The sequence below is a fragment of the Podarcis vaucheri genome (assembly GCF_965113315.1).
Source record: "Podarcis vaucheri genome assembly, chromosome: 6".
Lineage (NCBI taxonomy): Eukaryota > Metazoa > Chordata > Lepidosauria > Squamata > Lacertidae > Podarcis > Podarcis vaucheri.
Window position 1 is genome coordinate 54,521,903 of NC_138764.1, and position 27,367 is coordinate 54,549,269.

Below are 27,367 nucleotides of genomic sequence, written 5' to 3' on the forward strand. Positions count from 1 at the left end.
ACTCAACTGAAGCTAGTTAAAAATGGAAATGAAAGCTTTTGCTCTCGTTATCGCTGCTCCACCCTGGGGGAGCAGGCAAGCCCTAATACAACAGTGTAGCCTTATGTGCAAATGCACTTGTGACTAGGAAACATTTTAATTTTTGTAGTAGGTCAAGAAAACCCACAATTTCAAACAAGAATGTAGCAGTGGCAGAACAATTCAGATTTCCATCAACCTCCTTCAGTCTCCTGCTGGCCATCAGATGTTAAAGGATACCAGTACAAAGCTTCCCTTTCTGTTTGAGCTGACCCATAATCTGTTGGAACCTAAGCTGGACCCACTACCGTCTCGTGACAGCACTGGGCTCAATCCTGACCCAGTCACTTTGCCAAGCTTGGAAGGGCAGAATTTACATTTTAATAATTCATAAACTATAGTAACCGAAGAAAAAGAAAGTGTGGATGTGCCTGATCCCCAGGGTATTTAGGGCCTAAAAATCAAGACACTTTAACTGGCACTACTCACTCCATGTAAAAGAAGGAGAAAAAAGCTGGCTAAGTGCATCCAGGCTGCATTTGCTTTTAACTGTATGTTTCAAGGATAAAGGGAGAGGTAACAGGAAATTTGGGTTAGCATTCTGGCCCCTAGAATTATCTGTCCACAAAGTATGAAGGTCATCGCTCTCAAAGTTGAGTCAAATTGAATGAGGCAGATCATTAACTTTGGAGGCTTCTTTCCCACTTGGAAAAACCTATCTCTTTACTTAGAGGCAGGAAAAATTAAAAAGTATCAAAAGAAACAATTTGTATTTTCTGCTTCAGCACCTTTAAGTACAGTACCCATCTCAAGCACAGACATATTCACTCTTAGCAATCCAAAATGATTGAATTGCCTGAATTAAATGCCACATCCTTGATACAGATAACCCCTATAATGGCAGAAGGGGAAATTGTTTCAATGAATCAAGTACATTAAAAAAACAATTTTGGACCTATGACATTACTAGTGACCAGAGCAAGTTCCTCTTTTTCATGACTGCATTGTTCTGAAGCCTCTGCTAGAATTAAAACATCCTCACTGGTACCCCATGTTCAGAAAATATTTGCATTACCTGACTAAATTTAAGTATTTAAAGTAAATTTAAAGTACATGGTACAGAGCAACAAACCTATATTCTCCCCCACAGAACTGCTCTGCTATGTGATATTTTCCCCTCTCCCACTTTCCCCTGCTATTGGGCATCCTCAAACCCTTTTTAACAAAAGTTTCTTTCCAAGCTATATATTCCCCTTAACTAGCACTGAAATAAACATAACAGACTTGCTATACCACAACCATTCTAGCAGCTATTAAAATGCTGGATTAAACAAAAACAACTGGGTGGGATTCACCTAACCAGCTCCATCAGCAGAAGCCCTGTGCAAGACTTCCATTTGCACAACAGGGCTTCCCCTTCTCTCCTCCCATGCCCCCCAAAATTGGCTCAGGGAGGGGGGTCAAGGAACCCGCAGAGCAGCACACAGAGAGGAAGATAGCAAAAACCATTCCTTCCAGTAAACTGAAATGCTTGTTCATCATGGTGTGACACTGAATTCCACCCTGGGCTAGTTTTAGTTATTAAGGCCTATGACAAAGCAAGTCATAAACTACAGTCCTATGCATGTTTATTCAGAAATAAGTCCAACTGAATTTAATGGGGCTTACTTCTAGGTAAGTATGTAGAGGATTCTTTAACTGCCATTTAAAGACTACCTTACACCTGCAACAACCCATGCACACACAAAAAGACTGAGGAATTTGTACTGAATTGAACTAATAACTAATATTTAAGAAACATTTTAAAGCCATGGTTTATTCAAATTACCCAACAGACATCCGAAGCACTTGGATAATCTGAACGAACATAATGATAATTAAATATAATTGATTTAAAACAACATAAATGGAGAACACATAGACAATCAGGAAAAAATTAAGAAGCCTAATCTTTAGATAAGAGTACTATGGCAGTCCAGATAAATACACTTAGCATTCCTTGTGCCCAGAACTAGCAGTAGAAATGTTTTAAATAAGCCACGGCATTTAATCCAAAAGTTATAAGATTTCATTCTATGTCCAGCTGCAACCTTTACGTCAAGCCTGTGCTTACTCGTATCACATGCCAACAGAAAGGTTTGTTCAGTACATAAGCAGTAAATTTAACGTGTGTTAAAATACTTCTCTGGCCTTCAGGAATCTGTAAGCAGAACTATGTGCTACTGTGCTGAATAATGTTAAGATTCTATGGATTACCATCCATCAACACAATCTATTTGAAAGTGGGTTTTGTTTTGTTTTTAGCAAAAACAAGATTTCAAAAGACAAGCATGAAATTTGAGTTTGCTACATTGTTCCGGTGCTGTTTGTTCCGGATAAAACTGTAGAAATATTGAGCAATACCCAGTAATACCACTCAGGCAAATTCTTCACAGATGAGATCTGGCTCCAAATATCACTAAATGTGGGGCAACAAAAACTAAAGTTATGCTTTAATATATTTTTATTATATAAAACTATCTATTTTAGAATATATCTTATATAATTTATAAGCTCTTGCTTATAGACAAGAGATTTTTCCAAATCTATATTGCTATTTACTGGGCTTACCCTAACTAGTGTTCAATTTCAAACAGAAGTTTCTCTAGAAATGTTACATTTCCACACAATCAAGTGGGGGCTCACTCTAATTCCATATTTTTAACTTGACACCAATTAACAGTACACTCCTACGCTTGACTATTCAGAGGTCAGTGGGGCTCACTCGCAGGTAAATGTGCTGAAAAGTCAGTCTTGTCTCATTAAGACAGAAAGGCTCTAAGGCTAATTTATCCCAAATGATCCAGTGAAATACCTAAAACTGCAAATAAGTCATTTCATCAGAAAACCTTGAGATGTGCTTTCCACAATACTAATTTATGAATCTAAAATACTTTTGCTCATCAGCATTTAAGTATATTCCCCAATGCCAACGGGTGACTTCATACATTTTTCATACAGCTTTGGAAAGTTGATTCCCTTTAAAATCAAACACCATTGGACTGCATGAAATCAAGAATTTTAATGCAGCTTCAAAAATCATTTCCAAAACCCTATAACAGAATTCTATTTAGAACGTTGTCATTAAAATAACTGAGCTCCAAATGCAGCTACAGCCTTATTGTATTCTTTTTCTACAGCAGAATGACAGTTCTATAATTTTCACAGCATTTTAAACTCACCCCGGCAGGGAATTACTAATTAGATTTGTTTCTTACCTGTAACCCCCTCCTTCGTAGAATGCTCGAATCATCCATATTTTCAACTCTCAGCAACTCTAGGTTATCAAAATCTTTCAATACTCTCCTGTTCCTCACTTGTGCTGTTTTCTCTCTTATTTTCAATATTTCTTCTTTGCATATAAAGAAAAAATAGCTTCCTCTATCATGAAGGGTAACAGTCAGTGCCTCTGATCACTTATATACACACACTTTAATCTGCTTCCTTATTGACACTGTCACAACATATTCAAGTCTATTGAGAATCTAGGTTCCAGTATGGAGATGTTTTTGCTCTCTCACACATGTGTGTACAGGTTAAACACCTAGGAATGCAAGCACGAACAATATGCCAAAAGCAATCAATTCATATTTTCTCCTTAGTTTGGTCAAACTGATCTCCTGCACAAGCAGAGCAAACTACAACAGCTGCATTTATCTTGAGAGTACAATAAGCTTTGAAAATCCAAATCTTGTTTCCTTGAAAAAGCAGTGCCCCAATTCATTCATTTTTAAAACATCTTCGGTTAGTCAAATGAACGTAAAAATCCCACATTCACACAGGGATTTCATTATGTTGAACATGTAAAATTCCTTTATCCTCTATACAGACAAAGCAAATGTCAGAGTCTTCAAATACAGTAGCATATTCTTTTGTTTCTGATGTCTCAAGTACGCTGGGCTCCTTCTTCCTTGAACGTAGTAGACATGATTTTCCTTCTTTTAGTTCTGTGCTGAGAGCTAACTTCTCCTTTTATGTAGTTCCAATCCGAAACACGTGTTTTGAATGCGTAAGAATTCATTCATTGGCACTGCTTTCATCATTGACGGAGCGGTCCTAAATAAGCTCTTCCATTTTATATCCCAGAGGGAAGCGGCACATGCATTATTTCTTATAGATGTTCTTCACTCCGTATTACGGTATCTTCCAACCCCATGATATAGTTGATTTCAAAATGCACCACAAAAATCCAAAACGTTTCCTCCTACATGTGACCTAAAATCTCATTTTAAAAGCCAAAGAAATTAAGAAAAAGCAGCAAAAATACGATAAACAGAACTTCAAAGAAAAACTTCTAAGACACAAGGCAGAATATAAAGTGAACCGAACTTCCTCAGCTTGCTTTATAGAGGCCTTGACAAGCAAAGTTGCAAACAAAGGAAATATTGTGAAAGAAGCAATCTTAAAAAAAAAAAGTACAGTAATCTTAGAAAGTGTTTTCAGGCAACAGATCCCACCTTCTGAACAGCACACACAACAAAAAGCAATCAACCAACTTTCCTTTCTGAATGATTCACTTAAGACAAATATCACATAAATCCTGTACTTTAAAAGATATTCATCAAGTCATTCCACTTATTAAAAGTGTAATAACGGCGACAAAAACCCAGACTTCAGCCTATTACTAACAGCTCCTCAAAAAGCTCCTGTTCCTGCAAGGACAGCTGCTACCAACGAGTGTCTCAGTCAGATATAATTTTCTGGCTCTGAAAGAGGGTGGATATATACATATTTTCACCAGCTTCTTTGTGACTGGAGTCACACAAGCTAACCATGCCATTATAAAGTGACCTAAGCACAAATAATGCCCAGATCCATTCACTAGCAACATTCTGATCCTCACTGTAGTCTTTTTTGCAAGGTGTTAACAAATCCACAGCTCACCATCCTTTCCTTCCATCTGCCGTTTTAAACAACTGAATGCTGAATTAGGTCTACTGATTCTTTGTGAGCCACCCAACAGAGCAACTAACTGCAAGCAGACTGATCAGGCAGCTTATTTGCATAAAGCACTATACAAAGCAGAACCAGTGTGCTGCAGGAAACAACTCTTGTCAGTCCTTGATTTTAAAGCAACAGCATCCTCTAGCCCCAAAAGAAGCACATAATAGAAGCAGCAGTTAGCTTTGCTCTACGTGTACAGTACTAAGTAACAGAGTATAACATTGTTTTAAGTAAATGCCTGCTGGCAGTGCATGACTGCTTTCAGAAACCACAGCATGAACTTTTATATTTCTCTCATTTTTTTCCCTCTCTCTCTCTCTCTCTCTTACACACACGCACACGCACACACACACACACACACACGAAAACAAGGTGTGTTTAACAATTCCTTGAAGCTTTTCTTACTATCAGATATGAATTTTCAGTGGAAAAAAATCAATTGCAAAACAAACCATACTGCTCTGGTTATTTTTAGAGGAGTAAATCGATGGCCACATATACTTTGACAAACCAAATGTCAGTAAAATATTAAATCAGTGTCACCTGCCAACGATGCAGCATACAGGTATGTTTCTAGATGACATATTCCAGCTTCAAAACCTAATGTCCAATTCCCCCCCCCCCATATTTGCCATAGCTACATGTGTTAATTTCTTTATGGATCCTAGAATATCTGCAGAAATCTATCTCATAGTACTTTGTCACAGAAATCAAGCCTGGAAAGTGCATCACGGAGAGAAGCATTCAACCAACCTGGTACTCACAAGATGTATTGGATTACTGTCATTCGAAACTTTCAGAGAACACCAGTTTGGCAACGATTGGTGCACACAGCTTGCCCAACTTAACATTTATGTCCAACCAACTTACGAGCTTTTTTGGGCACACCATTAAAAAGACCATACATAATTAGATCAACATAAAAGGCATCCTCCATCAGCACCTTGTAGATTCCACTCTCAAAGGATTTATTTCCAACTTTTGGTGACAGTAAGTTTATATTAATCAGACAACCTTCAATTGACATTGTTGAACAGTACACACACACACACGTTAGAATTCAGGAGGTTCCTTGAGCCAGCAGAAGGCACTTTAAATCATGCTTAATGCCCTGTCCACTTGTGCCAGTTCCCAGCTCCCACTTCAGTCCCTATGCTACATGCCAGGGGTAGGCAAACTAAGGCCCGGGGGCCGGATGCGGCCTAATAGCCTTCTCAATCTGGCCCACGGATGGTCCGGGAATCATCTATGGGTTATTTGTGGGGCATAGGACTTTGTACATTCCCCCCCCCCCGCAAAAAAAATAGTCCGGCCCCCCACAAGGTCTGAGGCCCCCTGCTGAAAAAGTTTGCTAACCCCCGCTATATGCATTCCAAAGTGACCTCAACCCCTAGTGACAGGTTTGGGGGGTGCAGCAGAAGGGGGAAAACAGGAAACTAAGGTCTGCTCATACTTTTCTAGATCCAAACCAAGGTCCATCTGTGAAGCTTAATATTTTCATGCTGTATTGATTCAGGGAAGGGGAGGGAGAATTATCTCTTTTAACCCAAACTTTATTTTCACTGCATCTATTTTAATGTATGTTATAAGAAGACTTGTAGTCAGAAATATGACCTTGCTTGGTATGTATTGGTCTCAAACACAAGGGCATTCCTCACAAATTCAGTATCATTGCTAGTTACACTTTGAAAAGCCAGTACATGAGAAATATATATAAACAACTCTGCAAAGAAAAGTGGTATCATAATGAAAGCCTCTAATTTTCTTAGCTAACCAATATAGATTTCTTAGTACTAGATAGCTTGTATTGCAAAAACTAGTCAAAACTATTTTACAGAATTGGGGGGGGGGGGTGCTTTGCCAGAATACAAAAAGACAACAGCATAGTGCTGCAGAGAACAAATATATTGATGTTATCTACTTTCTACTCCTAAAGATGAGCCATTTGAAGACTTAAGGTTCCATAATTTCCGAGCACTGTCAAAATGGCTCACAAGGCTTTTAGTAAATGGCAAAGCTGCAGCTGAAACTGCACTCTATGTTCCAATACTATCCCAAGTCAATGTTTTTTCTTACTTCTGGCTGAAGAAAACTGCAGCCATCAAAGCTATTACCGTGTCTACAAGCTTCAAATGTCAAGAGGGTCTGCAGTGCACAGCCTCTAAAAACAAAGTATGGAAGACAATATTTTTCAACTAGCCATATGCTGATATAAAGAAAGCATAAAAGTTAAACAGAAGTTTTCACAAAATCACTAATTTTCATTTATTCAGAGAACAGGGTTAGAAATGTAAAGTTTCCTCTGGTCACTTCCTTTTCCTTCGCAAACGCCTTATGTGTTGATCAACAAGCTTTATAGTACAGATTATGGGTTGTATCCAGTGCTAGTCCTACTCCGAGTAGACCCATTAAACTTAATGGGCATGATTATCTCAGGTCCATTAATTTCAATGGGTTTATTCTGAGTAGAACTTAGTTGGATACAACCCTGTATCAGCCAAGGCCCCTAAACTGCTACATTATAGTTGCCTATATATCCCTGCTAACAAGAGGGTATTCCCTAGGGTAGACCAAAATCTATCCTATTCTAAACAAAACATACATTTTGAGCCAATGTGAATGTAAAAATTCTCATACAGAACTATTACTCTGTGTTTTTGCTTTCCACAGACAACTCTTCAACAAGTGTAAAGTACAGGACCTTCCACGTGCCCAGTTCTTTAAAAAGACCACAAGAGAGGCTCACAGCATGAACAGCAACAGTAATCAAAGTGCTCCCTGTGGCATTACTAACCTACTTGCTCCAGATAGTCTCCTACAACTCTACAAACTTCATTACATTTATGAAGGCATATCCAGCATCAAGATGGAGCCATGGGAACCATCAGGGCTGCTACTCTGGTTATCTGCAACACAACTGTCAAAAACACAGATACTGGGCAAGAAGGCTGGCAACACCATCCATGCGTCTTTCTCCCAGAACTCACTCTCTCCATCTCTGAAATTCTTCAATTAAAAAAAAAAAATCCTTCCAGTAGCACCCTAGAGAGCAGCTACGTTTGTTATTTGTATGAGCTTCCGTGTTCATGCACACTTCGACTACGGCAGACCAATACGGCTACCTACCTGTAACTTCAATAAAAACTTTCACTTTGCCATAGATTTGTTACCTAGTGACTAGCAGACACAGATTCCTTTCTCCCATTCTAGCTCAATATCACTTCAGCTGGCCTCAGGATCAGATACTTATTGCAACCAGAGAGGGAACTTTTGCAACAAGAGCTCTTGTTCCAGAGAGTATATGGAGCCAGGCCTCTGAGACCAAATGTACCATATGTACTCGAGTAATGCACCATCAAATCTAATGCACACCTTAATTTTTGCAATTTGGCCAAAAAAGGTGAGCATTAGACTCAAGTAAATATGGTGTCTTAGAGTAGATTCTCATGCTCCTCCCCCATGTTGCCAAGAGTCTGGAAATCTTTGCTTCCACATTTGCATCAATACAGTTTGTGTGTTTCCCAAACTGAGACACTGTGGTTAATGCTGAATATACCGTATTTTGCGCCCCATAGGACGCACCGGCCCATAGGACGCACATAGTATTTTGGGGGGGAATAAAGAAAAAAAAATTATTTCCCCCCCAGGTGCAGGGCTGGAAGAACCAGGTCGGCGAACAGCGGGAAGGCGCTGTCCCCCGAGCTTGTGGGGCTGGCGATGGGGAGAAGTGCGCTGAGCCCGGGACTGCAGGCAGCTCCGCGCGGCCATCGGAAGCTGGGCGGGGCTTCGCGCCCCAATCCTGATGGCCGCGCAGAGCTGTGCTGAGCCCGGGACTGCAGGCAGCTCTGCGCAACTCTTGGAGCCAGTCTCCCGAGGGTTGCGCAGAGCTTCCTAAAGCCTGGAGAGCGAGAGGGGTCGGTGCGCACCGACCCCTCTCGCTCTCCAGGCTTCAGCGAAAGCCTGCATTCGCCCCATAGGATGCACACACATTTCCCCTTCATTTTTGGAGGGGAAAAAGTGCATCCTATAGGGCGAAAAATACGGTAGTTTGTTTGAAGAAAATTGACTTCGTTTAAGTTCTGGAAGTAACCCTTCGGTCTTTACCTGTTATTCTCTTCCTATACTAATGTAGATCTTTACCATAGACCTTTAATGTTACTTCAGTTCATCTAGACCTTAATATCAACAAATGCTTCCCAAATCAGTAAGCAGCAGCCAACAACTCAAGTTGCTTTGCATCTGCATAGACACAAAATCAAACATGCCCATGTGAAAAAAATGTCCAGAGTATTTCTTGGGCACGCTCCTTCCTTAGCCTGAGCTTCTGATCTAGGTAACCCACAAACAATTTATTCAGTTTCTACTAGCAAATCAAAGATCTGTATTCCATGCAACTTTGCAAATAGAAAAGAACTCTTCAGCCAAGCTTGCAATCTGCTATTTGTGACCACCCTCCCTACCCTAAGTCCATTAATAACAGTTCCTGCTTTAACACAAAGTGTGGAAGCACTGCAATCGTCCGGGAGGAGGGTTGCAGAGTAGCAGGAGTCAGGCAACCTCCATCATGCACGGATACAGCTTCATCCAAGAGCCCCTCCCCCCAGCTACCATCACTGAATACTAGAGGGAGAAGAATCCAAACTCCTTCATTGTGTTTACAATAGCTCAACTTTGTAACTAGGGACTGAGTTTCTTTTTTGTCTCCTCCCTACAAAGTCCTTTTACCTTTTGTGTTGCATTTTTCTCAGACAGTAAACCTGAGTGCAGGGACTCTCATGTTTATAGCCTATGCTGGAAACCCTTTCCAGCAGAGTAAAATTCTTTAGCTACCGTATTTTTCGCCCTATAAGACGCACTTTTTCCCCTCTAAAAATGAAGGGGAAATGTGTGTGCGTCTTATGGGGCGAATGCAGGCTCCTTGGCTTCAGCGATAGCAACGCAAAGCCTCCGAAGCCTGCACTCCGGAGGCTTCACGTTGCTTCCGCTGAAGCCAGGAGAGTCTGCTCTTTGAGGCTGGCGGTCGGGGAAAGCAATGCTTCCCCCATCGCCAGCCCCAGAGGATGGGGGGCAGCGGGAAGGCGCGCAACGCCTTCCGGCTACTCTCCAACCCGGCTCTTATCTCCAGCAGCAGCCTTAGGCCTTGTTTCGACACCTCTATTTCCTCCTAGGTAAACAAACTATGTACTGTTTAGTCATGTGCCTACTCTTTTTTATTTTAAGGACCTTACATGTTGCATTTTAGGTTGTATTATTTTATATGTACCACACCCTGGGACCATGTGGTGAAGGGATGAATATATATGTGAGAATAAATAATACATAAAATACAACTACTATTGTAAGCAAACAGCATATATATATATATATATATGCAGGTTTTGGTGTCTTCGGGTGTCTTCCCGTGTAAGAGTCGGGGTGTCTGTGCGACGTTTCGACGAGGTCTCACTCGTCATCTTCAGGCTGGTGCTTTCGGCTTCTTGTTACTGGAACAGAGCAGAATCTGGTGTTTGAGTTCCTATAAATACTGTTGAGGGGTGTGGTGTATAGCCTCCAACGTTCTGGGCAGAGAGGAAGTTCCTAGATTAGTGTGCCTTTTCTTCTTTTGTTCCTTAATTACTTGAGGGATATCTTGGGTGATTTCATGAGTGATATTCTGAATACCACTGGGTGGGTCATTAAGTGTAGATTAGTTGCTAAAGCTTTCGTGTCTTGACCTCTTGAGCTTGTGAAGAGTTTTTCTGAGAAGATGGCTGTGCTGCATTTAGTTGTGCTCTGGCTTGGCTTCGTGTATAGGGGCGAGCTGTGGTTTTGTGCCTTGTGCACCCTCACAACATGAACAAGCGTGACGACACGTCCCGCCTGCCAGACATCTGGAAATTAGCCCTCCCCACAAAAACCGACACCAGAACCAGAGGCACACAGAACGCCGTCACCAATCAACCACACCAGACCCAAACCCAGACCCTCTCCACAGACATATTACAGACTCCATCCAGTAGCCAAACTATAGTGGCACCTCCGGATGCTGCACCCCCCTGCAATCCCTACACAGATCTGGCTGGCACAAGGCACAAAACCACAGCTCGCCCCTATACACGAAGCCAAGCCAGAGCACAACTAAATGCAGCACAGCCATCTTCTCAGAAAAACTCTTCACAAGCTCAAGAGGTCAAGACACGAAAGCTTTAGCAACTAATCTACACTTAATGACCCACCCAGTGGTATTCAGAATATCACTCATGAAATCACCCAAGATATCCCTCAAGTAATTAAGGAACAAAAGAAGAAAAGGCACACTAATCTAGGAACTTCCTCTCTGCCCAGAACGTTGGAGGCTATACACCACACCCCTCAACAGTATTTATAGGAACTCAAACACCAGATTCTGCTCTGTTCCAGTAACAAGAAGCCGAAAGCACCAGCCTGAAGATGACGAGTGAGACCTCGTCGAAACGTCGCACAGACACCCCGACTCTTACACGGGAAGACACCCGAAGACACCAAAACCTGCATTCCTGTACCCGTGAAAATCTACGAAAGCATATATATATATATATATATATATATATATATATATATATATATATATAAACAAACTCTGGTTATGTTTATATACAGACTGTGGTTATTACTATGCAGAATAATAATAAAGTAAAACAAAACAGAAGTTTGTTACACAAACATAGAATAAGATATTAAGTGACTGAAGGAAATACTCTCATCTTCCTAACAAAAGGCAGAAAGACTGCAAAAGACACTTGGTAACATTCACTGCTTAAAATTTATAAATGATGGGAGTTAGAAATCAATAGTAAGCAACAGCAGATAGACAAATGATGTAGCAAGTGAAAAGGCACCTGAGAGTACATTTAACTGGCAGGTAACAAAATGTGCTAATTGAAACAAGTAGGGTTCAATCCACAGAATTCCTTCTCTGCAGCCAAGAGACGGTACAGCTATTAAGTACAAAACCTGTTCTTTTTGGAGCTATTAAGAAGAATATTTTTGCATTAATATTTTTAACAGTATATGATTAGAAACATCTTTAATACTACTACAAGTGTGTTTAAGAACTTAAAAAAACATATTGTTAAATGTACATTCTACTTTCAAGAGTATCATTCCTTCCCACTCTGATTAACATCTTAGAGCCAAATGGTCTGGAAAAATCAAATCAATGTCTATATGGATATTTCTGCTACCATGATAGAACAATCTGTCTCACAGACAAAGCACTGCACATCAGTATATGTAACAAGGTAAAGCTCAATTATCAAGCCTATCATAATTTAAAATGTGACATATTTATCCTTAAAGCTAGGCAATGTGGAAAGGGACTCTAGAACAGCTGCTTCTCACCAATTTAAATGCTCATGTGTTTTACGTTGACCTAGAAATCAGCATCATCCTAACCAAAAGCCAATTAGATAATGGAATTTTTCAGCTTGTAGAATAGTAATTTAACAGCTTTAGTACTTTAAAGCAAATCAATAAATCACAGGTATTTAGGCTGGTTTTTCCTTACTATGGACCCAAAACATCCAAAAGAAAAAATCTAAGTGACTCCTTGCTGTAACCAAATTCATACATGGCCAGGCTGTTATGTTATTACAATTAGGCCACTATCTTATCAGGGTCAGCCACACAAAATGTAAAAACTGTTCTACATAGAACTGAGAATTCAGATTCAAGAAGATTTGTAACATTCAGGATTGTCATATATTAAAATTGTATTAAGATCGACCTATGATCCACAAAGTCCATTAAAACCTACATTGATTGGAGGAACTCCCCAGGATTCCGGAAAGAGAAACATTTCCCAATCCTGCTTGCCCAGATCCTTTTAACTGGAGATGCAAGGAAAAAAGGATGTGCAATGAAGGACTATTATATTATATAACAGATTGAACAGGTGCAGAAACACACAACAAAACTGATTGTGGGTCTGGGTCTGGGACACATGGGGATTTTAGTCTAGAAACGCAGGGGGAGAACATGATACTAGAGAGCTTGGAGCCATCCAATGAAGCTGATTGTTGGAAGATTCAGGACAGAAAAAGGCACTTCTACACACAGTGCACAATTAAACTATGGAATCTGCTATCACAAGATGTCGTGATGGTAACAAACTTGGACAGCTTTAAAATGAGATTAGATAAAATCCAATAAGTCTACCAATGGTTACTAGTCATGATGGCCAAGGCAGCATCTGCAGCATCAGAAGCACTGTGTCTCTGAGTACCAGTTGCTGGGGAAGACAAGTTGGAAGAGGGCTGTTGCCGGCTGCCCACAGGCATGTGGCTGGCCACATTGGTTCAGGGTGCTGAACCAGGCCTTTGGCTGCTCTTATATTATTATGCTCTATTATAAAGTAAAACTTGCTTATCCAAGAATAGATTACCTCACGTCTTTTGCAACTCTCACTGCCTGGGATCAACATCTATAGCAATAGTGGGCATCCAAATATGCAGACATCCATGCTGAGGCAGCAGCAAGTCACATCTCAGCTATCTCAGAGGCAAATGAAACAGAAAAGCACAAGCCCCTGTGTTGGAAAATCCAACAAAGCTGGGGAATGGGATAGGAACAATTGACAGTGCTGAACAAGTGGATGTCATCTGAACTTCCACCCTCCCCACAAAAGCAGTCCCACCCCCACCCCATTTTTGAAGTTCCATCAAAAGGGGAAACGGCTGGGGAGGAACAGGTTGGGAAGGAACAGGGATTGGGTGTGGAAAGAAAGAGTTCAGCAACCGCTCCAGCAGCCCGCCATTCTCTGTTTCAAATCATACTCCTGCTTCACAGGAATTCAGCACAACCTACACATTCGAACATGTTTGTCATCCTGCTGTAACCTGTAGTTAAAGCCCAACTACAAGCAGGTCAAAAGTCAGCCCACACCCACTGTACACCTCCACAGTTGTACCTCCTCTGACTGCTTTTGTACTATCCATTAAAGCCCTTAATGGCTTGGGCGTGGCAGCACAGGAGCTGCCTTTTCCTGTATGTCCTCTGTGCACACTCCAATCATTATCTGGGGCCCTGCTTTAAATCCCTTGACCTCAAGAGGCAAGGCTGGTGCCAACTAGGAGTAGTATCTTTTCTGCTGTGACACCAACCCTATGGAATTCCTTGCCAACAAGGGTCCATCAGGTAGTTGTTGAAGACCTGGCTTTGGGGGTGGGGGGAGCCTTCAGTTAATAATGTTATTTTTGCTGCCTCAGTTCTACGTTATTTCTGTGCTGCTGGAACTGTTAAGCTGGTTGGTTATTGTTAATTTATTAATCTGAGTGTATACTAGACATTTTTTAAAGAGATTATGCTTGTTTTATTCTGTTTTCATTACTGCTTCTTAGCAGCCTAGAGTCTCTTTGGAGAACTAGGTGGGATAGGAAAAAGTAAAATAAATAAAAAAGCTGTTAGAAAGAACATGGAACTTGTGACATGTTGACATGCTTATACACACACCTTTTTTCCTATGTTAGAAACAGTCCTGCTGATAGGACACTAGCCCAACAAATGTTCACAAGTGACAGGCAAAGCTCTACGCTGACCTAAGTACTATAAGTTGTGTGTCAAATCAAAATAAAAGCAGTGGTTCCCAAATGATCAATTAAGACTCAAAGGGCAACTGAACAGGAAATGCAATCATTTGGTACATCTCCTCTGATTACAGCTTTATGATTCTGTCTACAGAGGATTTTGAAAAGCAAAGGGATGTGTTGGGGTAAAGATTTTCATTTTTTCCATTTAAAAATTAGACATTGTGTATAGGCACATATGCTACAAAATTAAAATATTATTTACACAGTGACACATTGCTGAAAAGTGCCAACAGTACAGTAGGGCAGTATTTACCTGCAAAATGATGAAAAAAACAAGAGTTAATATTTTTCCTTAGAGAACTTTAGCAACATTTCTAGTCAGAGAAGCTTGAAGAAAATGCTTGGTTTTTTATTATTTAAAATCAACATTTTGCTTTATAGGTACTGATTCTTGCTTTGTTGAACATATGCAGCTAGTAGTACAAGGACTTGATCACTCCAGCTGTCTTAAAGATTCTGCTGGCAAGAGAGGATTTGTGACAAATCCCAGCATGCTGTAACTTTCCCAATTACATTAATAACTTATGCAAATGAACTGTGGCCTCCAGCTCACTGCAAACTGCCAATGTGTCCTTCACACTGTGAGTTGTACTAATATGTTCTGTGTCCGCTAATCAATTCCAAAATTCTGCAGGCACTGCAAAAATACAAAATTTTAAAATCCAATGTAAGGAGCTAAAAGAATTCAACTAAACACAGTCAGCACAACAAGTCCTGCTGTCCCCCGCCCCGTCCCAGCTCCCCACCCAAATAAGCTCTGGTGAGAGAAGAGATTGTTTCATCTGGCAAGCAGAAATGTTTGCACTGACAGAATAATCATAAGACCACAACACTGAATTCCTCTTTAAGTTATTATATCTTCCCATGTTCTTTTTTTGTGTATTCCTACACCAAACATGAACAAATTGAATCGAACACACTGTCCATATAGCGGCTTAGTTGAATGATAAAAAATGGTATTCCGAGATGTCATTGTATGCAATGAACTCAGTCAGCACTGACATTTTTTTTAAAAAAGTGTATGTTCCATTTTATTTATTTCCAAAACATATAAGAAACCTGTCATTTTGTTCCCTGCACATTTTGAATGCAATGTGTAATTCAAAACCATTTTGATAAAATATTTGAAGCAAGAACTGTCAAGACAAACAAAATAAAACTATAATATAATACAAATATTAATTTAATATAAATATTAATTTGTTTAAGAATATGCCAGACCTTATTCCACATTTATTCAGTATGAAGCTTAAAGTAAAGCAACTGATTATTTTTTGCTGAGGCAGGTGGGGGGAATACATTTGAAAGCTTCTTGGCAGAGTTTCATGAAAACAAAACAAAAAAAATCTGAAAGTTAAAAGTAGTCAGGTAATTACCAAATTGGCAGTGCTGTCAATTTTCAGCTAATATTGATCTTTAATCTTAAGAGCTAGCTGAAAATGCTCAGCATTATTCAATAATGGCAGAGATCCTAAGGCATAACTAAATACAGTGGACACTGGGGTTGCGAACATGATCCATGCGGGAGGCACGTTTGCAACCCGCAGCGTCTGCATACGTGCGGGTCGCAATTCGGCACTTCTGCACATGCGAAAAGTGTGATTTAGTGCTTCTGCGCATGCGTGAGAGCTGAAACCCGGAGGTAACCTGTTCTGGTACTTCCGGGTTTGGCGCAGTGCACAACCTGAAAGCCCACAACCTGAAGTGTCTGTAACCCGAGGTATGACTGTACCTATAAATATATATTAACAGTGCAGTCCTATACATGTCCACTCAGACGAAAGCCCCCCTGATTTTGGTATAAGTATAGGGCGGCAGCCTTAAGTAGCATATAGGCTGCACTGGCAGCATTTGCTAAATCTTTAACAACTTTCAAGAGGTCTGAAAATACCAAGCAGAGTTCTCACAGCGTTCTGTTCCATAAACTCAACTCGGTGTCTGGATGCTAAGCAAATGTTATAACTATGGTCTGTCAATTCAGACATCACATCAAATAATGGTCTGCAAACCCGCTTCAGACAATGGCTTTTTATTCTGGATTGCTGGGCCTGTAAATTGTATACTAGGGTATACTTAAAAGACAGCAAACTAGCACTACAATTTAAGAAAAAAATAATCAAAGAATTATTGCAATCCTATGTATGTTTACTCAAAAGTAAAACTATACAGTTCAAAGATGCTTACTCCTGTCTAAGGACTGAAGACTACATCAGTGTACTGATTAAATTTGCACAAGAATCAAGGATTTCAGCAGAAATGTATTTAGGCATATTTTTCAGCGGGGGAAAGGACAGCTGCTTTTAAAGATTTTTATAGCATCAGAAAAAAATAAATACTACCAAAAATGGAAGAATATATTTAGCTTTCATTCTGCATTCAGCTGTAATCAACTAAAGCTGCAATCTTATGCACACTTGCCTAGGAGTATGGCCCCATTAAATAGAGTGGAACTTACTTCCAAGTAAAGACCCAGGATTCAACGGCACAGCTGCAGCTCTAGTGAAAAGGGTATTCATTTATAATTGCATCATTTGATATCTTAACAAAAAAATGCTCCACTGACAAGAAATTTTCATCTCACTATAGGAAAGGGAATACAGGGCAGGAACTGTGCTTTAAAAACAACAACATATGCTTGGGGTGGGGTGGGGATGTGGGCAATGGGCTCCCTTGAGCCGATCTGACAAGAGTGCGACTAGGAAGAAACTAGCAGATTCCAGCTAGGCCTAGGCAGAGGCGTAGGAAGGTCAGGTGGTAACCGGTGCAGAAAATTTCTTGTCATACCCCCTCCAACACACACACATTGGGGGTTTTTTTGTTTTTAATTTGCCTGCAAAAATGGTTTTACGTTATTTCATATTTTCTTACAAAGGAATGTGGATGCTGGGCCTCTGATAACAAGCAGGCGACTATGGACAGCTACTTAAATCTACAGAATGGATTGTGTTTTGGCTTGTGTTATTTTATTTATACAATATTTATTGTTTGTGTATTGAATAAAATTTATTTCAAAAAACCTGCAAAGCGGTTTACCCAAACAAAAAACAAAAAAAACCACAGCAGTAAAATCAAGAAAAATTAACAATCCTACTTTAAAACATTCAAAAGCTAAAATATTAAGATTAATATTACTTCAACTTCCAAAACATCTAGGTATGCTTGCCTAAAGAAGAATGCTTTTAGCAGGTGCCCGAAAACAGTCTAGCAAAGGCAGGTGCTTTGTTGCAATAGGCGGGGAGTTCCAAAGTGCAGGCGCTATTACAGTAAACAATGCAGTACAGATATTATGTGGAACCTGTAGTAGTGCTTGAAACTACTGAAGGGGAGGTTTTATTTACTGTGATTTCACCATGCTCTGTATTATCTGAAAAGGAAAACATTTATTTAAAAAACAGGACTGCACAGCAGCAATCTAGGCTCATCATGAATAGTGGGACTTATTCCCGAGCCGATGGTGCATAAGATGGGATGCACCCCTTGCATCCAACTTGCACTTAAAACTCTGCACAAGCCTGCATTAGAGAATTGTAGAGTTGGAAGGGACCCCTGAGGGTCATCTAGCTCAACCCCTGGGGCAATGCAGGAATCTCAACTAGACCATCCCTGACCAATGGCCATCAGTCTTCTGTTTTTCCCTGGAGGTGGGGGAAAAGATAAATTTTGACCCTGCTCCACTGAATTGAAATTTCAGCCTTCACGACACCGGAAAACGGGCAAGTAAACAGCTATTTTTGTGGAGGAGGGACAATATATTAACTGATATGCATGAAATTTCATATATAGCTATATAATCCCTAGTGTAGTAAGTTTAGACCTTTGGAGCAGGCGTTTTCAAAAAAAAAGTTTTTTTATGAACTGCCCTAGTACGGCAGTAATTGTCCCTTGATAATTTGTCACCCCGCTCCATGATGGCACCTGGGGTGGATCGCCGCCGCCCCCACTCCCCTTTCCTACACCTCTGGGCCTAGGAGGTCAAACCCCAACTCTGTAAGATCTGCCATGTATGGCTGCATTACAGCCATTTCCTGGAAAGTTAAAGCTCACTGTTCTATTACTCAGGAACCACGAAAACCTGTTTTTGAAAGGAGTGGAACTATGAGCAGCCCACAAGCTGATCATTATAAAAAACTTTGTAACATCAAAAATTTGATGCCCATGTTTCCCTCTTTCTTCCCCATCCCCTTTTCCTTTTGTGTCATTTCTGTTCTGAGAGAAAGGAACTGTATTGTTTTTAATAATCTGTAAGCTGCTCTGGGAATCCTTCCAAATGAAGGGCAGAGTATGAATGCTTTGAATGAATGTAAGTGTTCACAGGCTAAGAAATCCAAGCCTATTGCTTTTATCCTCACAACCATCCCTTGGAAGGTAGTGAACTCTCCTTCCTTGGAGGTTTTTGATTATATGGATGCTTGAAGAAGGCTATTGTGACTTAATAATAAAATATCACTATACTTTTCAGAACTAAACACAGCAATGAGTTATACAGTGGTGCCCTGCAAGACGAATGCCTCGCAAGACGGAAAACTCGCTAGACGAAAGGGTTTTCCGTTTTTTAGCTGCTTCGCAAGACGAATTTCCCTATGGGCTTGCTTCGCAAGACGAAAACGTCTTGCAAGTTTGTTTCCTTTTTCTTAACACCGTTAATACAGTTGCGACTTGACTTCGAGGAGCAACTCATAGAACGCAGTGTACATAGTAGCCTTTTTTGAGGTTTTTAAAGACTTTGGTGATTTTTGAAGCTTTTCCAAAACTTCTTTTGCAGCCATTTGGTAAGTTAAAACTTTTTGGGGGGTTTTTGGATTTTGGGTTGGGGTGTTTGGAATTCAAGGACTTGGTGTTGGGAAGGGGTTTGCAAGAATCTGGAAGCTTGTGTGTTTTTTTCTGCATTTTTATGATTTTCTGTGACCATTGGGCCACTCTGCTGTTTTTTTTTAAAAAATCTGGATTTGAATTTCTGTGTGCTGGGTGGCTGGGAGAACAGTTGGGGAGGGGTTTGCAAGAATCTGGAAGCTTGTGTTTTTTCCCCTGCATTTTTATGATTTTCTGTGACCATTGGGCCACTCTGCTGTTTTTTAAAAAAAATTCTGGATTTGAATTTCTGTGTGCTGGGTGGCTGGGGGAACAGTTGGGGAGGGGTTTGCAAGAATCTGGAAGGTTGTGGGTTTTTTTCTGCATTTTTATGATTTTCTGTGACCATTGGGCCACTCTGCTGTTTTTTTTAAAAAAAAAAAATCTGGGTTTGAATTTTGAAATGCTCTTTACAGTATGTGTGACTTTAAAGAGCACTTAATAAACTCTTGTTGTACCAAATTTGGCTTTGTTTGGACTTTTCTTTGACCATAGGAACGCATTAATTGATTTTCAATGCATTCCTATGGGAAACCGTGCTTCGCAAGACGAAAAATTCGCTAGATGAAAAAATTCGCAGAACGAATTAATTTCGTCTTGCGAGGCACCACTGTACTAATCTAAATCTATTGAGGTCCACTAAAACTACTAATAAATTTTGAGTTCCAAAAGTTATTTTTATTTTTAGGTTTCAATCTTAAATACACCTACTAGGGGAGTAAGCCCCAGTGAACACTAATATGCATAGGAAAGCACTGTTGCACACCCAAAATGAAATTCCCCAACTGATATTTGGTCCACATATTTGGTCAACAATGAGTTCAAGGGCAAGTGCCCTAAAATTTGAATTAGGCCTCAGAAACTAGCAATGCAGAATCAGTTCATTTTATATTACTTACATAAGTTAGAACTCGTTTCAGAGAAAGAAGGAATTTAAGAGTCAACAGGGACCTTAACTTTTCCGAAGTGCTTCCTGATGTTTCCATATTAATTCTTCAGAATAGCAAAAAGAATATTGAATTTCTCTAACACAGCAAACCAGAATGTCAGGAGTGGAATAGGCTCTTTTAAAAAAGCTGTTCAACAGGACATCAAGGGCGAAAGATTAAAGCTTCCAATATAAAAAAAGAGCAAGCTGAAATCAGGCTCACAAGATACTCATGCTTTGAGGGGACGGATTGCAACCCACTGACCTAACATTCTGAATCCTCCTTTATGAAATACTTTCAAGTTAGAATAATAAGAATCATGCTTGCCAAGCACTCTCCAGCAGTTTCTCACTTTACACTCACAATAGGGCTGCTGTCAGAAAGAAAGCAGAGTCTGCGTGCCAAAATCAATTCAACAAGCTCTTGGATAAAAAAACAAAAAACACAGCATTTGAGGATAATGAGAACTGCAATCATTCCAGCTGACAGCAGATGACTACCAATTATCATAAGGCAAGTTCCATGCATTTACATTTGGTTGAGCAGCCCCTAACCTGACATGCTTCAAAATATATGGCAAGCATTCAAGTTCTTTTAGAAATTTCGTGTTAGCTGTTGAGGACATCCAGAAGCGAGAGAAGCTTATTTAAAGACTAAACAACTCTTTGCAAAAGAAGTTAACATTTCTACCACAAAACAAGGCAGTGATGAATACTGTGCTAAATGGAATGTGTGCCAACATAACATCTTTCACCAAATCTAACTGCTTAATAATCAACCGAATGTACAAGCATTCTGCATGTGTATACAAGGTGGATGCCTCCTGCAAATTACTATTCCTTCCAGAGCTATTTACTAGTTAACACAGAATAATAAACTATCAGCTACTGCCACACTCTGGGTATAGCCTGCTACTGTGCATAATTATCTTCCCTATAATTATCATCATACAAATAACTGTGTGCAGAATCGCCTCTTAAAGTATATTCATTTTAAACATTTGTACTAAAAGGCATTGAAGAGTAATTTACTTTTTTTGTACTCAAGATAATTACCCTTCCATAACCATTGCTCATCACAAAGAGCTGAGGATGTCCTTGTAAAACAGTAAATTTGGCTCAAATATTTCTACCAGAGATGCAGTTGTGCCTTAAAACTGTAACACAGAGTTGAGAATACTGCCTCCGTATCCAGTTTCCCTCAAATTGTCTGTCACCCCCATCTATCTATCTATCTATCTGGAGTACAAGCTTTACAATCTGTCTGCTGAGACTGTGTTTTATTAGAACTAATAGCCAGCATTTTATTTTAAGTTAATTTTAATTATTTTGTCATATAGCAACAACTGCCCTGTGCTGAAGAATATGAAAATTTTAATATTGAACCATCTACTATCTACTGTTTATTTTGTAGTTGTGTTTGTTCTCTATGCATAGAAACACTACGCATAGAGTAACTCTAAAGATACCTAACCATCATTTTGCATGATAGTTTCAATCAAGGAGCAGGTGATTGTCTATGCTGGGATACAACTGGACAACATTTTGAACCAGGATGGTTGTAGTTTTGCTTTTTAAAGAAGTAACTGTGCATCAAAGAACTATAGTCACAGTAAGTCGATTTAAGCTATATTTAGATGAGTCATGATATTCTTTTTCCAACACATACCACCCTCTGAAAAGGCTTAACATGGTGTGGAATACAGCTCACCTTAAGCGCCTCTAAGACAAGCATTCTCAATTCTTACAGCTTCTTGAAGGAGAAGCAATTGAATTACTAACAGAAGTTTCAATTAACTTTGAACATTCTTATATAATCTGGGAATACCAGGTAAGTACTAAGAGAAGGTCAAAGAACCCGCCATATTAAAAAAAATTTCTTGCCAGGACAGGACAGGCAACATGATATAAGAAACCTCTACAGTAGAACCTCTACTTACAACCACCTCCACTTGCGGACATTTCAAGAAGAGTTTGGATTTGATATCCCACTTTATCACTACCCGAAGGAGTCTCAAAGTGGCTAACATTCTCCTTTCCCTTCCTCTCCCACAACAAACACTCTGTGAGGTAAGTGTGGCTGAGAGACTTCAGAGAAGTGTGACTGGCCCAAGGTCACCCAGCAGCTGCATGTGGAGGAGTGGAGACACGAACCCAGTTCCCCAGATTACAAGTCTATCACTCTTAACCACTAACACCACACTGGCTTTCAAGCTGTGACCACGGCAAACCCGGAAGTAACCGGCGGATTTGCCGCCATTCGCACCTGCGCAGAAACGGGCAATCACCGCCTGCACCTGAGCACAACGGTGCCTCTCCCAGCGACCTGTTTCGCTATAAGGACGGGCCTGTGGAATGGACTGTGGTCGTGAGTAGAGGTTCCACTGTATTATATCTCAACAGAAGAGAAGTACAACAGAATAGAGGTATTTTCACCTGGTAATTCAGGTGACCTACTCTGATTCTCAACAAACATATATCCATACAAAGCTGTCAATAAGATATCTGGGTCGAGGTCATAAAGCACCACCTATGGAATTGAGGGTGAATTCTCTGCCACCACTAGTTGGCACTTCTTAAGAGAAACGGGGTGGAGGGTGGAAGGAGAAACTGAAGGTATTTGGGAGCTTGTAGTTACAGCCATCACTTCCTAAAACTTTCAAAGCAAGTTCATTTTAAATTAAGCAATGGGGAATATCACCTTGTACATTACCTATTGAAGAAGCTGCAAGGTTTGTCTATGCTGAGAAATGACTTTCTTTAATGAAAGGTCTTGCTGCATTCAAAACCTAGTGACTTAAGAAAGCCGAACCCAGATTGTCAACTATGTGATCAAAACCAGCGTCTCTCTAACTCAAAGCCAATGTTTACATGACCAGAAAATCTCCTCCATTTCAAAATCTTGGCTTTAGCTTCTGATTTGTTATGAGAGAAACAAGCCACAAGCACTGGTTCATAGGTAACACTTAGCGAGTGCTGTGGTTTGTTTCCTCCTAACTTGGAAATGGGAGAAGCAGGGTAGGTGTGATTTGAGCAGTATGTACCAAATGCTGTTTGATCTCAGTAAGTCAAGGTTTGTTTCTTACCACAGCTCACCATTATATACAAAGGGAACAAATGTTGCCTTTCACACAGGTTTCTTCCTCCCGGAACCAATGAATTTGATTTCATTTTTGCTTTGAAATGTTATAAAAAAGAGTGAGGGAAACCGTAAAATCAAATTGTGTGGTTGCCATGTTCCTGGCTTGTGAAGTGGCCAGTTTTAGCTGATGCTAAGGGCATTGGTTAAGTGGAATGCGTGCAATTTCGCAATTTCAAATAGGTGAGAAATAAATGGGTCTTTATTATGTTAAGGGTTTCATGTGAAAAAAGCATGCAAGAGAAATATTAAAGAAGGAAAACAAACAAGTCAGAGGATTTTGTACAGACCACAGTCACCCCACCATGGCCAAGACAAACACTGTTCAGTGGTGGACTGCACACTAGGTCTGATACACCATTATTTCCTTCAGCTGCTTTGTTAGAGTTTAGTAGAAAACAAAAAGCCTACAGGGTAGTTTAGAAGGCAGGAAAAATAATTTGCAACGAAGGAAAAATATTCCTTATTAAAATGAAAGGGACTCCCAAAGCAAGTGATGGAATCCTTTCTATTCAACCAAGACTTAATTAGACTGTCATTTACACTTTCATAATCTCAAGGATAGGCTACTATCATGTGTTCTACCATGGATTGTCCTCAGTTGTCTGGAAGCTTCGGCTGGAGCAGAATGCAGCAGCTTCCCTCCTTGTGAAAATTTATCATAGAGAGATCACACACCACCGATGCCCTACAGGCTGTGCCACCTCCCTATTATTTTCCAGGCATAAGTCAAGATGCTGGCTGTAACCTACAACCTCATACAGCACATACATGACCACCTTTTGTCCTTTGTACCATCCTCACAGTAAGGTCAACTCAGCAGCAGCAGCAGCTAGTGCCACACTGCTTCTCCCACAACACCAATGACATTGTTGCTGACTGAGATGCTGTGTGGGCAGGGCTGCAGTGAGACTGTGACTATTCAAGGCAGCTTCTAATACAGGCATCCCCAAACTGCGGCCCTCCAGATGTTTTGGCCTACAACTCCCATGATCCCTAGCTAACAGGACCAGTGGTCAGGGATTATTGGAATTGTAGTCCAAAACATCTGGAGGGCCGAAGGTTGGGGATGCCTGTTCTAATAAAACACATAGGTTCTCAAATTATATATTAGAAGACATAAGGAAATAATAAAACAGGCAGCCCACCCAAAATCAATTTAATATTATCTAAGCATTCCAGTTTTTAACTGCTTATCAGCCCAAGTCATTAAGAAGGACAGAAGAGGAATTTTAAAATAAACTTAGCAAGTGAAAGTATGTTTCTCTCCTTCGCCACTGCATTTCCTCTTTCTTTCTGACAGGAAGAGCTGTTTGACAGTGGAGAAGACGCCCGCAAAAGGTGGTGGACTCTCCTTCCTTGGAGGATTTTAAGCAGAGTTTGCATGGCTCTCTCATGTATGATCTAGCCGGGGGTTGGATTAGATGACCCTCAGAATGATTCTATGACAAACATTCTGATGTTCTTCAGTCTTTGGACTTTAAATTGGCAAATCTCCCCCAGTAGATGGCACCATAGCATAATCGACAACTTGTGGTGAATTGCCATGTTCATACTTTAAAATGTCTTTTAATAATGCATATAGGTGAAAAATGTTTTTAAAAGAACTGAGAGTACGCAACATTTTTCATAAGAATTAAACTCAACCTGTTTTCAAAAGCATTAAATGTGCCAGAATTGTATCCTGTGCTATGCATACATTTTTAGCACTAAATCATTGTGCACACAAAACAACTTCCACAAGCACAATGGAACTTCCCTTCCAACTGCACCCCCTCCAAATATGATCCAGAGAATTAGGATACAAGAGGATTTGAAGACTCACTGCAAAAGCAGAAGTCCGTTCATGCAATGTTTGATTCTTCCTTATAGCCCCAATTATTTAACACTAGTCCATCCATGGTTCCAAGAAGTACAGCCCCTTATACTGTTACTGTCAATTTACCTATCTTAAATGGCTAAATCATACCTAAATTCCCAAAATTATTATCATTAAGTTTAATAGCCACCAGTGAGACATGCATTATTTAACAGAATGCATCATGAGCGCACAAATAAGTGTCAGCAAACTAAATACATTATATATTTTCCAGCATGCTAGTGGGTCCACCAAAATTAAACCTGTTCCAAACAGATCCTTTCGGGGTCTGCAGCAGCACCAATATTGTTTCTATCAGAATTAGGCAAGCAAACCTGGTGCACATAATATTACACACCAGGGCAAAACTAGCCTCACAAATCAGTCTAATTGCTGTCTCAAACCTAAATTTTCCATGAAGTCTAGCCATCACAAAAATATCATTCATGTTGTGAACACATCCATGTGAATGACATGCTCTTAGACATCTGGTAAGTAACCTAAATGGCGGAGCTCTTCACCCCCTCTCTTATAGTGTTTTACCCTATGGCAAAGCTTTTATTTTACTGTTTGGACAAGCTTGTGTTTTACTGGATAATTTTCTTTTAAAAATGATTCCTGTTTCATGTGCTGTACTTATATCTATTTTCTTTATATTTTATATCTGAAATATTATTGTATTTTACAGTTTTAATTGTTGTAAGCCGCACTTAGAGGTTGTATATTAAAAAGAAAGAAAGAAGTGGGAAGAGGCATGCCAGGGAGGGAATTATTCACTGCAAAATGGCCAGACTATTGCCACCGCCTTGCACAAAAGTATAGGCCTCTTAAATCCTGGACTGCCCAAGAGCCTAATCCAGATTTAATGTGAGGACCAGAACAATTCTTCCAAGATCCAACGGGTGTCTAAGGACAATGATTGTAAAATGTAATCTGCATCTGGTATGGAGATTGTTCATCCCTACAAGCCCCATCCTACAAAAGCAGTTTATTTTATTGATTTAATTTATATTCCATGTTACATCCAGGAATTCAAGGTGGCATACATGGTCTCCCCCCCCACCCCAATTTTGACTTCACAGCAATTCTGTGAAGTATGTTAGGCTAAGAGACAGCGATTGGCCCAAGGTCAACCAATGAGCTTCATGGCTGAGAGCGGACTGACCACTCTTGGGAATCTTGGGGCTAGTCCATGGGTAGCAACACAAGATGTATATAAATCAAGTATAAATTTGATAATGAAAAGATGAGAAGAACAATCAAAATGGTGACAAAGATATAAAAGCAAGTCATCCTCTTCTTAAAAACAAAAACAAAAACTTTGCTAATGAAATTGTAAAGTGCATCAAAACTTACCAATCCAGCTGTAAGTGAAGGAGCAGACTGTCCCAATGACTGGTTCCTCATGCGGACCAAATTGGATGATTCTCCAGATGGCTGCCATGCTGCCTGGCCCACTCCGCTGTGCATACTAGTGGATAAAGGAAGCAACTGCTTTCCTTTAACGAAAAAAGCAAAGCAAAACCTTCTTCAATTGGTGGCTCATTAGTTCATTATACAATACTTTTCACACAGAGCGATCAAAAATACTTTTTATGCAACAGCCTTAGATAATACAATTTTAACAATCTTTAGCCACAACCAAAACAAAGAAATTCTTGCCCAGGTAAATATACAGTTTGAACTTCTCTGTACCATTAATTTGCTTAACTGTGAAGAAACCTCTAAGCAATTTGATGAATTGCACAAAACTTTACCTGACAATGAGCTGGCCAAACTACCTCTCTGAAGCTTGCAGTCATCTTGACTCAGTTGACGATGGATCTTACTTTTGCCAGCTGAACCAGCTATATCAGGGTTACTAAGCTTCCTGCAGCGCAAAGAAATTGGTTCCGCTGCGAGATTCTGAAACAAAAGCCAAAAGAGAACAGGATAAATTTTGATGGGTAAATTACTTATGCACTAACTTCTTGATATATAACTTCAGA

The 27,367-nt window shown here is 40.0% G+C and overlaps 1 protein-coding gene across 1 annotated transcript in view; it reads right to left on the reverse strand.

The window, feature by feature from the left end:
- The window catches only part of MAST2 (microtubule associated serine/threonine kinase 2), a 150,027-nt gene that overhangs the window by 111,723 nt on the left and 10,937 nt on the right, over window positions 1-27,367 (reverse strand). The window contains exons 2-3 of the mRNA XM_082226711.1: window positions 27,137-27,284; window positions 26,736-26,878 (exon numbers count right to left, since the gene is read on the reverse strand). Of these exons, the coding sequence (XP_082082837.1) occupies window positions 26,736-26,878; window positions 27,137-27,284 (291 nt within the window). The remainder of the gene's footprint in view (window positions 1-26,735; window positions 26,879-27,136; window positions 27,285-27,367) is intronic.